Source organism: Nicotiana sylvestris, chromosome 5 (genome assembly GCF_000393655.2).
Source record: "Nicotiana sylvestris chromosome 5, ASM39365v2, whole genome shotgun sequence".
Classification (NCBI taxonomy): domain Eukaryota; kingdom Viridiplantae; phylum Streptophyta; class Magnoliopsida; order Solanales; family Solanaceae; genus Nicotiana; species Nicotiana sylvestris.
The window spans coordinates 123341607-123358867 of NC_091061.1; the positions used below are offsets into that span (position 1 = coordinate 123341607).

The 17261-nt window shown below is 33.0% G+C and overlaps 1 protein-coding gene across 1 annotated transcript; it reads right to left on the bottom strand.

Annotated features, from left to right (window-relative positions):
* Nucleotides 1–7482: 7482 nt before the first annotated feature.
* On the bottom strand, nt 7483–16260 carry LOC104240873 (pentatricopeptide repeat-containing protein At4g18975, chloroplastic). Its single transcript, XM_009795772.2, has 3 exons — nt 16173–16260; nt 12188–12276; nt 7483–8658 (listed from the first exon to the last, which is right to left on the bottom strand). The coding sequence occupies exon 3, from the start codon at nt 8648–8650 to the stop codon at nt 7805–7807; it is 846 nt and encodes a 281-aa protein (XP_009794074.1). The 5' UTR covers nt 8651–8658; nt 12188–12276; nt 16173–16260; the 3' UTR covers nt 7483–7804.
* Nucleotides 16261–17261: the final 1001 nt, after the last annotated feature.

Here is a 17261-nt window from a genome sequence, read left to right on the forward strand (position 1 = left end):
AAACGCTAAGAGTCCTAAATTAAAGATCTTTGTTAATCGCAAAAGATAATTTGGACAATACTATGATACTGACCCATTTCCTAAAAATAATTTTAATTTGAATTTTAAAATCAAATACGATTTTACCTTACATAAATCATTTTCTCATTCAAGTTATGTAACATAACTACAATTTCTTGCATGTTACTTTTCATAATATTCAGGATATTAAATTAACCAGTCAATTTAAGTTTGTTCATCGATTTAATTATTTTTATAAATTAGTCACTTATTACGTAACACTATATATATACCTAAAATATTAACAATATTAACGAGTGTATTACGTATATAAAAACTGATAATTTTTTTCTAGTTATTTTACTAATAACCGGTACTATGATGACTCAAAAGGTCATCAATTGTGTTGTAAGTAAATTCAGTGTCCCGAGACCTTAAAACCTCCCTTTTGTCTCACATTGATTCGTGTGCGCAGTCTGTGCGTGTATCCCGAAAGCTATTATGTAAAAATCTGTGAAAAATGATAAGTTTTGCTTTTAAAATAAATTCAAGTTGACTTCGGTCAATATTTTGGGTAAACGGACCTGGACCCGTGATTTGACGGTCCCGGAGAGAGGACCCGTAGGAAAATATGGGACTTAGGTGTATGCCCGGAATTGAGTTCCGAGGTCCCAAGCCCGAGAAATGAATATTTAAAGGAAATTATTTTCTGAAATTTTTAGAGTTTTTGGAAATCTGAATGTATTGAAATTTGATAGTATCAGGCCCGTATTTTGGTTCTGGAGTCCGGTACATATCGTATATGGTATTTAAGTTGAGCCCGTAAAATTTGGTAAGAAACGGACTTGAAATGACGTGAATCGGACCATCGATTGTTAAAAATGGAACTTAAGAGTTCATGAGATTTTTCCTTTAATTTTGATGCTAAATTCGTTGTTAAAGGTATCAATTTGGCGATTTGATCGCACGAGTAAGTCCATATGATGTTTTTGAATTAGTATGCACGTTTGGTTTGGAGCCCCGAGGGCTTGGGTGAGTTTCTGATAGGTTTCGGGATGTTTTTACACTTAGAAGAAAAGTTGCAGGTTCAGAGAAGTTGCAGGTCTCTGAAGCCAGGTTTCGCGGTCCGCGGTGGAAACTTCGCGACCGTGGTGGAGCCTTTGCCACCGCGGTGGGATTTATGCGGTCCGCGGTGAGCAATGTCTAGCCTTCGCGGCCGCGCTCGATTTCTTGCGTTCCGCGGTGGAGCTCCGCGGACGCAATCCTTTTTATGCGGTCCGCGGAGAGGGTCTGAGAGGAGTATATTTAAGCGGACTTTTAAGTTATTTTTCACTTTTCAAAATCCTAAAACATAAGAACCGACTTTTCCAACACTTTTTCTTCTCCCAAAACACTAGTAAGTGATTTTTAACTTATTTATTTCACTCCTTAACTTCTTTTAACAGGATTTCATCCTAGAATCTAGGGTTTTCATGGTGAAATTGGGAATTTTGGGTAAAACCTAAGAATATGAAAATTTGGGGATTTAGACCTCAAATTGAGGTCGGATTCCAAAACTAATTATATATCCGGGCTCGGGGGTGAATGGATAATCGGATTTTGGTACGGATTCCGGGTTTAGACCAAGTGGGCCCGAGGTCGAATTTTGACTTTTTGGGAAAATCATTGGAAGCCCTATTTTCATGCATTAGAATTGTTTCAATTAGTATTTATTGATATCGTTAAGTAAATTATTGCTAGATACAAGCGAGTTAATGGTGGAAACAAGAGGTAAAGCGGTAGTTGAGGCTTGAATTGTATTCGTGGCATCGAGGTAAGTGTTTGGTATAACCTTAGCTTGAGGGATTAGGAGTTGAGTCTTATTTGCTATATGTTAATTGTTGAGTAAGACGTATAGGCATAGTGACGAGTATCTATACGTTGGTGTCAAGCATGCCCGTGAGTCTTATACTATGACTAATGTGACTCCGTTTCATATTGTTCATGCTTTATATGTTGATTTCTATGGATGAATAAGACTTGTGAAATTATTATTGGTAATTGAACATTGTAGAACATTGGCTCAAGTTGAGAATTGAGTTGTGAAGTAAATGTGGAAAAGAGAAGAGGTTATGATATTATCTCCCTTGCCGGGATGTTACTGCTTTGATATTATTTCCCTTGCCGGGACGCTATTATTCATGATGATAGTTTCCCTTGTCGTGACATTGTTGTTTTGTTATTGTTCCCTTGTCGGAATGTTATTGTGATATTATTGATTTCCCTTCCCCAAATTGCTTTGTGATTGTTGCTTGGGTGAGGAAGAGTGTTAAAGCACGAAAGGTGATGTCGTGCATGACATTTGTGAGAAAGTGTAAAGCACGAAGGATGATGTCGTGTATGAATTTGAGAGTGTTAATGCACGAAAGGTAATGTCGTGCCAATATTGTAAGGTAAAAGCACAAAGGGTGATGTCGTGCTGCACGATGTACAATTCTGTGCCGATTATATTGATTTTTATGGTGAGGACGAGAGTAAAAGCACGAAGTGTGATGCCGTACGTGCAGTAAAAGCACGAAGTGTGATGCCGTACGTGCAGATTTTATTGATTCTTATGGTGAGGACGAGAGTAAAAGTACGAAGGGTGATGTCGTGCACTTGTCTTTTATTTCTGATTCTTGTTGGTAATTGAACTTTGGTGATCCTTATATTTATCTGTTGTTCTTCTGTTATTACTTGAGGTTCCTCGCAGCATGTTTCCCCCCTCCCCTCCTTGACTGTATGTTCCTGCTTTTATTTTTTGTTGTATATGATTTAACTACACAGGTTTATCTGGTAGTCTGGTCCTAGCCTCGTCACTACTTCGGCAAGGTTAGGCTAGGCACTTACCAGCACATGGGGTCGGTTGTGCTGATACTACATTCTGCACTGTGTGCAGATCCCAATGCTGCAGCTTTTGGACCGCAGTGAGGGTGTTGTCTTCAGTCCATTCAGGAGACCCGAGGTAGTCCTGCAGGCGTCCGCAGGCCCTGGCGTCTCCTTCTATCTTTATATATTGTTTCCTCTATGTATTTCTAAAACAACTTGTATTTATCTTTCGGACTCCTACTTGTAGTACTCTTAGGCAGTCTGTGTAATTGTGACACCAAATTCTGGATAGAGTTGTACTTAGACTTGCGTAGTTGTATTAATCAAAATTATCAAGTTTCGTCTTTCGCACTGTTTTATTTATTATCATTTTCGCTGTTTTGTTATATTGTTTTGGAATTGCTAAAGGATTAAAAATGAAAATGGTTAGATAATTGGACTAATCGGCTTGCCTAGCTTTCACTAGTAGGTGTCATCACAACTTCCGAGGGTGAGAAAGGCGGGTCGTGACAGGTACACGTTGGCACTTTTAAATTGGTAATTTAATTAAGTTAATAACTAATTCTGCCTAAGCTTGTATAAACAATATGATTGAATAGTCATTGTCATAGCAAAATACTATACATACTAATAATTTTCATAGCAAATTTGGAAAAGTTACGAGCTTGATAACTGATATTTTAACATTAAAACTTATACAAAATGCCTAACTCAAGAGGCTCACTTCATCTAATTATTAGTTAATCTAATAAGTAAGATTTTAGTACCCGCCTTATACATAAGTACAGAATGTGTAAATTCTTAGTTTTACTACACTAGTTCTAGGAATATGACGTGTATATCTATTTGTTACGTGTAAATGAAGTTCTTAAGAAAGAAATCATAGGTAGAATAAAATATGATTGAGTTAAAAATTTATAAGAACCATTAGTAAGATATAATCGAGCTAAAAATTTAAGGACCAGTAGTATTTGTCATGCTTGGATACCTGTGTGAGTTCTCAGGCATGCATAGGATAAGGATACAACTTTTAGCACTCTATAAAGAGAGAAAAATGGGTTGAAAAAAGTGTTAGTAAACTATCACAAACAAAATTTATAATAATTAACATACAATGGATATATATATATATATATATATATATATATATATATATATATATATATATATATATATATATATCTATATATATATTAAAAGCACGAAGGCCCTTAGTAAAATGTCGTTCGCCTTTTTTACTATTTAAAAATATATTTTACGTTGGATACAATTGTAATTTAAGTTATTTTCCTTATATTTAAAAATTTGCAATCAATTAAATTTTGGGTATTCATAATTTCTTCCTTATTTAAAAAAGTAATTAACACCAAAAAAGGAAAAACGAAAGTTGGAATATGCGTCTATAGTTCTTCTAGGTTTAGAAATCTTTACCTTTGACATAGAATTATATAATATTAAAAGAGTGACGCAACAATTGGAAAATCAAAGTAGGAAACAAAATTTCATACATTTAGAATTCCATTACGTTTAGAAGTTTTATCCAAATATAACCATTAATTTGTTATGTAAAAGAATTAATTGAAAGAGAATACATAGAAAACCATAGAAATAAAGTCGGTAGTCCTTTTCTGTTTTTATTTGAGCTATACACATTTTTAGGAAAGTAACCTAAATTACATTTTTGTTCAATGTGAACTTTATTTTTAAACGGTAAAAAGGCAAACGACATTTCACTAAGAATTTTTGTACTTTAATAGAGTTTATTGATTATATAAATATTATTTGCAAATATGATTGTCACCATTGTCAATAGAACATTGAGGCCGATTAACTATTTTCTAAAGGTAATTCTTCTTTAATCTTTGAGTTACAATAATCAAGTAGATTGGAGGTTTATATTTTCAACGAACATAATGTATCTATTTATATTCAATTGGACAAAAAAAAAAGCTACTTTACAATTTTATCATGCCTTTCCAAGCTATGATTTAGTCCATATTAATTTTGATGCAAAGAACAAATAACTATTTGTTGCATGAATAAGCCAATAGTATGACATGTTCGATTTTCCTTAAGGAACAACTATTTTTTTTAAGTTTTTTTTTTTTTTTTTTTTTTTTAGATTTGAGTGTGATAATTTTTGCAATTATCAATGCTTAAGTATACTCTAACTTCCATCTCTATTTACTCCTTCAACATATTATTTAAGTTTCTTCTTCTTTTCTCTAATAAACTTTGATCTAAATGGACAACATTAATGATATACTTTAGACACTAAATTGTATTAGTAAGATTTTCAATTATAGGAATTTTTTGCTGCATTTACAAGTTAAATACCATTTTTTTGTTGTTCCGACTTTTTATGTTAGAGGTCAAATAAAAAGATTAGTTCGACTCACTCTAAGATAGAATTATGATAATATTCTTATTGTTCACTCTTATATTTAAGAAATAAATTATTCAGACTAATTTTACATTTATGGTATTTAATCTTATTTTAATTTTATTAATTTTAAATATAAATTTTACAATAACCGCTAGGCAGCACGTGCGAGGCACGTATATTAAAACTAGTATATATAAAATCACGTACACAGGTACTCATATAAAGTTGAATGACCTTTTTATTTTTCAATGAAACATTATTCCTATCACACGAGAAATTTTATTTTGTGTCTCATACAATTTACACTAGTTGTATGAGGTTCCTTTTTGTCTCACAAATTTGTGGACCCCAATTTTACACTTTTGGGTCTACAGAAATCTGGGTCCACAAAACTGTGAGACAAAAAAGTTGTCTCATACAACTAGTGTAAGTTGTATGAGACACAAAATAAAAAATTTCCTTTTATTCAATGAATCAAGTACTAGCACAACGGGAGGAAGAACTAGTAGAATGCACCCAACTCCTAAACATTATTAACATTTACATATTTTTTGGAACTTGTAATTTTTTGTTAAATTTTATTTTAGATTGCAAATACATCACTAATTTGAATATTATTTATGCTATTCTTAAAAGTTTATTCTCATTAGAATGAGAACGCGCACAACACACATATACTAAAATTAGTATATTATAATAATATAATAGTACTTTTTTGAGGGCCTTAAATAGTTGAGCGGCCAAGGAAAAAGCTTCACATGCCTTGCCCTAAGAGCCGCCCTTGCCCCTCACGGTTGTTTCAGGTGAAAATTTGTTTGACAGTAACTGATACTCGAAAAACAATTTCTTTACTTAGGAGTATTTTTTTAGTGGCTACCTATAAGTTCTGCAAGACATAACACTATTTTTCTTGGGGGCAAAAAGGGTGATAAGGAATGATTTTTTTTTCTTTTTTTTTTTCAGATTATTAATCCATGTTTAGTATAGATATAATACTTACAATCTGCTTTTAAATGATTTTATCTTATAGGGTGTGTTTGGTATAATGGAAAATATTTTCAATTTTTTTTTTTTGGAAAACAAGTAGTAGTCTTATTCATTTTTCAGTGTTTGGTACACAAATTAAGGAAAATAACTTCTCAAGAGTATTCATTAATAATTTAGGTACAATAAATATGAAGCTAGAAACTTTCAAACCAACAACCTTCCGAACCCACAAATTTCATGAACTTCCGAACAGCTAAAAACTTTCGAATCCGCGAACTTTCAAACCCATAAACTTTATAATTTCTAAACCCGTAAATTCCCAAGCACATAAACCTCCGAACTTATAATTTTGAAACTTGTAAAATTTCGAACCTGTAAACCGAAAGATGAAAAAACTAAAACCAAAAATATATAAATAAAAAAATATTTTTTTCCCGGGGGGGGGGGGGGCGCAAAAAAAGCAAAAAACAGAAATTTAAAAATTACAAAAAAAAAGTAAAAAAAAAAAAACTTTTTTTTTGTGCGGAAGGGGGGGGTGGGGGCAGTGGGGGTGGGGTTTGGCGGGGTGGGGGTGGGTGATGCAGAAAAACGAAAAAATAGAAATTTGAAATTACAAAAAAAAATACTAAAAAAATATTTTTTCGAGAGGGGGAGGGGGGGTACAGGGTGAGTGGTAACGGAAAACAGATTAGAATTAGAAAAACAAAAAGCCTTTTTAGAGAGAGGGGGTGGGGTTGGGTGGGTGGGTGTGGGGATGTAGGATGGGTTGGTGATGGTGGGGAAGGTTGAGAGGGAATTTTCGAAAATATTTTCTCTTCTTTTGATAAGAAAAATATTTTCCTCCAATTAAAAAATTAGAGAAAAATATTTTTCAAACTATTTAAGCCAACCAAACATAGGAAAATTAAAAAATATTTTCCTGCGTACCTAACACATCCATAGTGTCAATATTCTAACCACTAGCGCACAAAATGAACTTAAACTCTTTCTCTAATCATTGGTCCTTCTATTTGTATTCAATTACTTGCAATTCTTGCTTAAAATTGAATGAGCGCGATTCTCCACATAGTGAAAATTAAATACATGAATTTTTTTTGTCTTTTGTAATGACAAGATGATTAATGAAAGTGGATTACGTTACTAATTTTAGATTAATTAGTTTTGTGGCTCTTTACAAACTTGTTACGCATACACACATTTAAAAGGGAAGGACCGACCGCTACAATCTAGTTAGCTAAATTTGCAAAAATACCATACAAGTATTGAAACTAAACCTCATATCAAGTAATTTAATATCATCTCAAAACATGAAATATGATCTCACTATTCTGTCTTTTGCTCACTAACATATGTTCATCACATCTTCTAACTCCATAGATAAGTAGCATAAGATGCTAAAAATACATAAGAGAACACGTTTGCTAAACTCTTGAACTTGCAATAAATAATTTTATACAAAACCAAAATAAAATCTTGAAATGCTTGGCAATAGAGGCTGCAACATATTGAGTAGATTAGTTATTTATGTAAACCTGATGTTCAACACCTGCACAGTAAACAAAGATATATTTGATTATAATTCCCTTAATTTTCCTGCGCTAGTTTTCCTTCTCTTTGGGATCGAGGCCCTCTCAATCTCTTGGGACTTCCAACCCTTCTCTCCATAAACAAGTCTTTGTACTTTTCTAGTAAGCGATCCTTCTCATCAAAAAGGCCTAGTAGCTCATATGTATCAGCTACTTTCTGCACGACTGACTTATCAGGGGGTTTCCGATCAAAAGCTTCTAAGCCCTTGAATAGCTTAACAAGATCCTCAAGCATATGATTTCGGTAATATACAGAAATCATAAGGCTACACAACCGCCAGGGCACAGAATGCAGATCATAACCAATTTTATTCTTCCAAAACTCATGTGTCTCTTTTGCCCTGTGATCCATATCTAGTGCTTTAATTAACTGCTCATATGTTCCCATTGTGTTGCCTTGACCCTTGCTTAACATCCACTTAATGACCTGAACAATTCTATGCCACTGTTGTTCTTTCTCTAGTTTGAGCAATACCTGCTTTAGGGGTCCAATGGGGAAATTCCGTTCCCACGCAACCCAAGCATCAAGTGCACCATATACAGCTTCCTTACTATCCTTTAAATCAAGAAGTGTATTTACGAGAAAGCTAATCTTGTCCTTCCTTGAGACATTTTCTCCTACTTGGGGCTTGCGTTCGCCTCCAATGTAGTTTTTTGCAAGGGCAGACTGTGCTTGATTGCCAAATTGATCCCTGGAGAACCCTAGTGTCTTTGCATCACTTTGATTGGGGATTGAATGTCGCACATCTGTATTGTAACTGCAAGTGAGAATGAAATTTCTGTCCACTCTAAGTGGAGTAATTTGTCTAGTGAGCCTTGTAATTCTTGCTGATCTTGACATCATATGTGTGCCTGCCAGTCAAGTAAAAACAACAAGAACATTAAAGGAATTACCGGAGTAGAAATTTTCAGAACAAAATTTCTATTGCTATGACAATGAAGCACCGGCAGTAAAAGTCAGTAAGCTCCAAAACTTAATGATTGATAAAATCAGCAACAGATAAAATAGCTGTTAGCAGACGCCTAAAGGACAAACCCCAGAGTGCAATCAAAAGTTCCATGCAGATAAAGATTTGGGGGATTGAATGTCGCACTTCGTAAAAGCCTAACAGGAGTGGATCTGAGAGAGCTCTGGATAAGTATATATTAAAAGTTCTCTTGATGTTTATCTTGGATTTTAAAAAGTGAATAAGCAGTGCTTTTGCATGTTTTGACACTGTCTGCTGGTGGTTGTGGCCTTTCATCCCTACACTCAGTGGTGCTCCATATATTTGAAGACTTCTGTGTTTTTGAATCACTAAACTGCCACTGTGGCAGTTGTATCTTAAAAGTTCTCTTGATGCTTATCTTGGTTTTCAAAATGAGCGGTGCTTTTGGAAGTTTTAACACTACTTCTGTTGGTGGCTAAGGTTTGTCATCCAGACACTCGGTGGTGCTCCATATATTTGAAGGCTGTTATGTTTTCTAATCACTAACTGCTGCTGTGGCAATTCATGCTTTGATATGTCAGCTGAAGTATTGAGTTGGATTACTGGGTTGGATAAGCTAATTTCCTAAGTAGCAGGAGAACAGATTCTGAAGTTGGCTGAGAGGTAGGATTGAATTCATTGACCCTCGTCCTTTTCTGAAGAAGTGCTGTATCTTGTGCTATCAGCATCAAGAACCGTTCTTGAAATCTTCTTGGATATCTATCTGAGCTATTTGTCCATCTTGCTGCAAATTCAAGTAAATTTCCTCACTCTCAACCACTTTCTTTTAGCTACCTGACTCTGTTTACTAGAGTGAAATGAAATTCAACTCATGTTAGGGGAGAAAGTTTCTATGAATTATTTCAGGTATCTTTTTATTGTGAGATTACATCTGATATGATATATTTGGGTTGGTTAATTAATTATATCAGTTGTTTACTGTTATTTGCTAGATGTCATCTTTGAAGGAGAGATGACACAGAGATGTGTAAGTTTGTTGGGTAGGTTATATATTGTCGCCCAAATTGCAGAGGAAGGTAAAGTATTAGCAAAGTGATTGTTCAATATCTGTTAACATTGTATTACACAGATTATTCAGGTGAATAAACAGATTTTAATTTCTTGGTTTTGATTTTCGGAGCTCGTAACATGACATTTTTTATTTTGCAGTCGCGCTATTTTCAAGGGATTAGTATTGTTGCAGTGTAATTTGATTTGCCTAGCAGCCTAGGAATTTTTATGTTTATTTTTGTGTGATCTGTTGGAGTTCTAACACATGAAAAACAGTGTAGCCTGCAACATTGGCTGCAACTTCATTCTCCATAACTCAACTTGAGAAGAGAAGGTATATAAGATTAAGAAGAGCAAGAGCATTGTGTTTACACTTTCTCTGCTTGGACTAAGGCTTTCATCGAATTTTCTGTTTCTTGGATAAAGAAAGGTATTTTCTGTATAGAAAGTTCCCAAAGCAGACAAATCTTTATCAGGAAAAAAAAAAAAACTAAGCAGATGTAGGCAGATTTCTCAACTAGATTCAGGCGACCTACATTAGACTTGACAAATGGTGCTAAACAACCTGGTCATGCTAACAAGCAATTGAAACCCTAAACTATGAACTATACCCTGGGCTCTTGTAGGCTGTTCAAATGGCTATTCTGTAGTTTACTAAGGATTTTCATGATTGCTGTTTATGCATACCTGCATTTCTTTGATGACCATGAGACCACTTTCATGTGGTAAGACACATGTAATCACTAAAAATTGCTTGCTTGACATCTATTCCGGTGGTTCATTATGTTTACTTACGCATTGGACATATTAATGGTCTCATTTATTTTTTAATCTTCTCTTTGATGGTTATGCATATTCTTTTATTCTCATTTTATTTATTATTTCAATAGTTTATTATGCATAAATAGGGTTCAAGCCATGGAAACAACCTCTTGCAGAAATGTAGGGTAACGCTGCATACAATAGACCGTTGTGGTCCGGCCCTTCCCCGGGCTCCACGTATAGCGGGATCTTAGTGCAGCGGGCTGCCCCTTTATTATGCATAAATAAACCTGTCACGCTGTTTTCTTTGTTTCTTAATCTTCACTTTGATGGCCATGTTTACACTTTTACTCTCATCTCTCTTTTTCTTTTTTGGAAAAAAGGAAGAAGATGTGATTTACTCTCATCTTGTTTGTTTTCACTATTTGTTCACATTTACTCCAAAATAACATGAGCAGAATTAATGTAAATCATCGGACCACCTTATCTTTGACGATAGGTCTATTTTGGTCCCTCAAATATAACCCTGAGCATATTTAGTCCCTTAAGTATGCTAAAGTGGAGCACTTTTAGTCTCACTGACAGAATCTCTCCAAGATCAATTACGAGGTTGGTTTCGGCACTCACCGTATTTTTAATTTACTTATCGAAAATATTTTATAAACCAATACCACTAATAGTACAGAGCTGATAAATTTAAGATTTTAACGTTGAAATTTTTACTTTTAAAAATTTCGATTGATTTTTCCAAAAAGAAAAGTTAACATTTGAAAAAAATAGAGCTACCACAATCACTTCTAGGCATATTATTGAAGCAAACGAATAACCAGATTGTATTATCACTTTTAGCCCGCACAGAAACTATTTACATCTGGTAGCCGAAAAGTATATAAAATTTGTATAATTTGTGTATATTAACATACAAAATTTATGTGTGTGTGTGTATATATATATATATTTACAACGGCTATACACTATCATTTTCTCAATGTAAACTGGCACAGAAGGGAATATTTTCAAGCTCAAAATTTTAGAAGACATTATTTAAAAATGAGGAAATAAAATGATAATTTGTGTTATCCAAAAAAAGAAAGAAAATTTGCTTCAAAGCAGAAGATTTGCTTCATGAATCAGAGTTGGTTAACACCGTTAGTTTTTTAACACATTCTGTCAGTGAGACTAAAGGTGCTCCACTTTAGCATACTTAAGGGACTAAATATGCTCAGGGTTATATTTGAGGGACCAAAATAGACCTACCCTCGAAAATAACGTATTCATAAACTCAGTTCAATATACCCTAATTGGTCTTTAGTTAGATTGAAAGTCATTTTTTTTTTTTTTGAAAAAGATTAGATTGAAAGTCATTCTTCTAGTATAGATTCTTTTGTACTCCCTCTTTTGCAACTCAAGATAGTATCAGCTGTGAAAATCGCCATGTGAGTCCATCTAACATGTATGGTAGATACTCTTAAATTTTATTCTTGATGTATAAGTTAAATTACTTGAATTAGTCATATAAGTCATAAATAAGAGCATAAAACAAATAGCAGAAGAGATCTACCCATCAACCAAAAAACATATAGCAGAGGAGTTTGATTAAAACCAAAAAACAAAAACAAAAAACAGAAGAGCTAACTTACAGGACTTCGAATATCTAGCTTCTCATATTCATCACCTCCAATAATTTTTAACTTAATTTTCAAGAACGAATCGGGAGAAACATCCTCTCCTGCAAATCCTTAAAGATCTCAGGAATATACCTCAAGAACAGGGCATAGATATACAGAAACATTATATTAACATCTAAATGCACATTTAAAAAAGAAATTCATCACAGAACAAAGATACCCATTAGTTACATCTAGGGATGTTCATGGTTCGGTTTGGATCGGTTTTTCTCTAAAAGGAAACCAAACCAAGTAAGTCGGTTTTTCAAATATTAGAACCAAACCAAACCAATTAAGTCGATTTTTTTCTCGATTCGGTTTATGTCGGATTTTGTCAGTTTTTCGGTTTTTCGGTTATTTGTCGGTTTTTTCTTAAATATATAACATACACTACCAAACACATATTTCGGCGATCACATTTTCAACGTAACACTATCAAATCAATTGCCCTTTGATAAATCTATTATTTACTAAATATATTGATGATAATTGAATCAAATAGTGATAAGTAATTTAAGGACTCAATTAAAAATATATTTTTTTAACATGAAATGGATTCTTGCACTTAACAAAAGAAAACTACCAATAAAACTAGAATATAAAGATAAAGAACTATACTAAAAATACAAACGATTAACATTCACCATAAAATTTTTGAAACTTTATATAAAAATATACATATATATAGGTGTAATAATAAATTTGAAATAGCTACTCCTATAGTCGGTTTTCGGTTTTTCGGTTATTTTTTTATTAAAACCAAAACCAAACCAAATTTGATCGATTTTTAAAATTCAAAACTAAAACCAAACCAAACCAAAAAGTATCAGTTTTTTTTGGTCGGTTTGGTTCGGTTTTTCGGGTTTTTATGAACCCCCCTAGTTACATCGTCTTGACACCAATGAAATCTATAAATCTCTTCTTCTTTTTTATTTTATTTTATCGTTTTTTCTTCTTCACCTATTGGATACATTTTCACATTGAAGCAAAACTAATTTTAAAAGATCGAGAACCATGATTTTCCCTACAAGTACATCATGAAGCACAACAAACACCTAAACCTACATGAATTGCTGAGATAAATTTCCTAACTGTATAGGATATTAGCACAACATTCATCAAAGTGAGAAAGCATATTAAACAAAATATTCTAAGCTATTTAAACTTGTGACCAACCCACAAAAATTTGAAAAAGAGCCATTGGATTAGAACCAATTATTAAAAGCACATAAACATACAAGAACTTCAACAGCACTAAATTATATCATCAAATACTTTAACAAAGAAGCCTTGTCATGGATAATCGAAACCTCCATTAACAGCAAAAGAGACAGAACCGGAGAAATAAGCTAAAGAATTTCACGAAATATACTCACCAGAAAAGACAAGGTTATGGCAATGAAATCTAGTGAGATAGAGAAGAGAAAGAGACACACAAAGTTGTGGCATACGGTGATAGCTGCTAGCCTCTAGGTATTCTCAATTGTAATTACTAAAGAGGGCTCCAAAGTGACTTGATTTACCTACAACCTAAAGGGTAATAAAATTGCTAAGGCTCAGTTTGCTGAACTTAATAGAGGTCTAAATTTGAATCTTTTGGATCTCAACTCAGTAATTGCATTAATCTTTTTCTTTTAAACCACTTATTTTCCCTGAATGGGTTGCATCCATCCAAATCTTGTACAATGTCTTGAAATTATTAAGAGGCTCGCTTAAAGATTTATATGAAAATAATATTTCACCACTACTCCACAGCTACCCCCAGAAGCCTCTACTACCAACACCAACCACCAGCTTCAACCACCTCCACCTAGGGGTGGGCATAGTTTGGGCAAACCCGAAATCCGATTTTTTTGGATTTTTGGTTTGGATTTTTGGATTACGGATTGGATTTTGGATTTAATTTTTAAATTTTTTGGAGTTTGGATTGAATTTTGGATTTGGTACTTCGGACTTTTGGATATCCGAAATACGAAATTTTTATTCTTTATATTTAGTCCATTATCCATATGTCAATAGTAATAGGTTAAATACCCTACCCATTAGATATTATCTCATATTGAATGTTAATTACTAAGTTTCTGTCAGAATACTTTTTATTTGGACATGATTTTACTATTGCTACTTCTTATCGATTGTGTTAATGTCAGTTGCATTTCCTTGATAATAATTTCATTACTTGAATATTTTATTTGGATATTTGTGTGAGAATGAGGAGTTTTTCAGGCAATTTAACATGAGTCCTCATTTGGATATTCATTTTTGTAAAAAGAAGAAACATCTCAACTTATAAGCTCAAAACCAAAAATCCAAAATATCCAAACCGATTAATCTGAAACCGAACTTAAAAACTCAGATCCAATCTGAACTTATTTGGATTAGATTTGGATTGTCATTTCTTCAATCCGAAAATCGAAAATCCAAACCGAAATTTTCATATTCAATCCGAATTGCCCGAACTCCCACCCCTACGGCTCCACCGAACCACCTCTATCACCAATCTTGACGGTGCAACAATCTCCTCCATCTCCAACCACCATTATACAACCACCACTGTCAACCATCAAAAATGATGGCCACCACCAGTCCCACCACACAACCATCACCGATCACTATCATACAACTACCACCAGTCATCACTGTAAAACTACCATTGCCAGACATGCCCACCAACCAAAATCGCCACCCACCATAGCCTCACAACCACCATAGCCGACCAACACCACCAGCTGTTGTTGCCACTACCGCTAGATTTGAGAACGTTGTTTCATCAAACAAACAGTTCTTACAATGTAACTTAGGATTTTCTTTAATATATACTAATATTTAATTATTAATTTGATTTAAATTTACTAGCTTGTACAGAAAAATATATTATACACATTCAGATGTTAACAACAAAACAATCTTAATTATCCTGTATCAGATTTAGAAACGATATCTTAATAAACAAATATATATTCAAATTCAGGTATCTTAATCATTAAAAACAAACGAGGCCTAACCAGGGGCAAAAAGAGACCTCAAAACATATAAAGCACTATCTTGAAGGGAAAATTTCCATGTTTTCTTTGCCCCAAGGTTAAACCTTTTTTACTTTACATTCGCCCTTACTTTTATGTAAATCGAGTTACTTTAGAATCCTAATTGGTAATACCATATCTCTTTTTCTTCTTGTTTTTCCTCTTTTTACTTAACTTATCTTTGTACATTTATGTAAAAAATGCAACTTTTCATGCCTTTCTAAATGCTCTAAGAGAGTAACAGTCCCCAAGCCTATCGCCTGGCAAGGTTGCAAGATACCTTCTAAAAAGTTAGTTCATCTTTGAGAATATAAAAATTAAATGTTTAAATATATGATAAATAAACCATACTCAAAGTTGAGTCTCCTGGAAGCAAAAAATTTTGAAAATGAGAATATACAACAAAAAAAATAACCAAAAGAAAGAAAAACTGCTTTTCATTTCTACTCTATTTTTCTAGATTCTGCCTTAAATAATATAACAAACTTTTTTAAGATTGTGCTCAAAGTTGACTCTACTTGTAGTAGAAATTTTGAAACTAAGAGAAGACACAGGAAAAAAGACTTATTTTCGTTTATTTTTCGAAAAAGCACCTTTAATAATCTAATAAATTTTTTAAAAACCTAACTCAGAGGCTTCTCCACTAGAAGCAAAATTCGCGCCCAACGCTCAAAATTGTCTTTTCATTTTGGTCTCCCAAATATTATGCATCCAATTAACCATTTATTGTTTTAAACATTTTGATGTCCAGCACTAAAACACCTATTTCCACACCATCAAATTCAGTCAATTCGCTATTAAACCCATACCACAATTGGCACGCAGTTAAAATAGAATGAATCATTACATTGAATTTTTAAGGAAAAGGTGAGAAAATAAATGAATAAATTAGAACAGAAAATACAAAACAGAGATGGAGGTAAAGAGAAACTTACAGTGACAAAAGAGGATTGAGCTTTTGATTCGAGTTACTGTAAGTCGAGACAGGGTTTAGGGGATTGAGCTTGGGTTTTGATTGTTTTTGTAGCGAAATGACAAACTAGTCCCTTATTTTTGGGATAGCTTTAAAGTAGTTCCTTAACTATTTTCAGAGTAATTTTGATCCTTTAAATGTGACAAAAGTAAGCACTTTTGATCTCTTTCAATTGCTTATAAACTATGTCTATTAGAATTAACAACAATTATGAAAAAAAATGAGAACTCACATTTGAAGGTGGCGTTTTTACAATTTTTGCTATTTTTAATATATTTTAATGTCTGGTGTAATCCTAAGTGTATTTTTGCTATTTCTTGTTTATTTTTAATGTTTAATATAATTTTTGGTGTTACAAGCTTCTAATTTTGACGGGACTTTTCCAATATTTTCTGAGTTCTTCTTTTTGCAGTTTTCGTAAAACTTAATAAGTAAAGTTTGTTAAATATTTTAATTTGATGGAGACCAAAAGTACTTATTTGTTAAAATATTTTATGGAAATGAAATTTATTTTTGATAAATTTAAAAGAGTCAAAATTTCTTATAAAAGATTTAAGAGACTATTTTAAACTTACCTTGACTCATAAAAAAAAAATACTATTATTTTAATCTCTTTTCCTGTTTTTGTAGGGTTTGGACAGTATTTGATTGTAGTTGAGAATAAAAAGTGTAAGTAGTTAGTGTTGAGGTTGACAAAGGGTATTTGAAGTTTGCGTTCGGATTTTACTTTTAGACCAGTAGTCGTACCCGCGCGAAGCGCGATTAATATTAAAAAATATTACTTAAATTAAATTATGGTCGGGCTTGTTTGAACATTAAATCGTATTGCTTTATTAAGTTTCAATTGTCATCTTATTTGTCAATATGATATACCCAATAATAAAAAATTATTAAATTAAAGAGACTTATATAGTCATTGAATAACTTTTTTGTTCTGTATTTTTCTTTACTATATTGTACAATGTTTAGTATTCTTACATTGTTAATAGAAATTTTTATTAGCATATTAATTTGTTCAATATTTTGTCATATAGTTTATTACTCTTGAAAT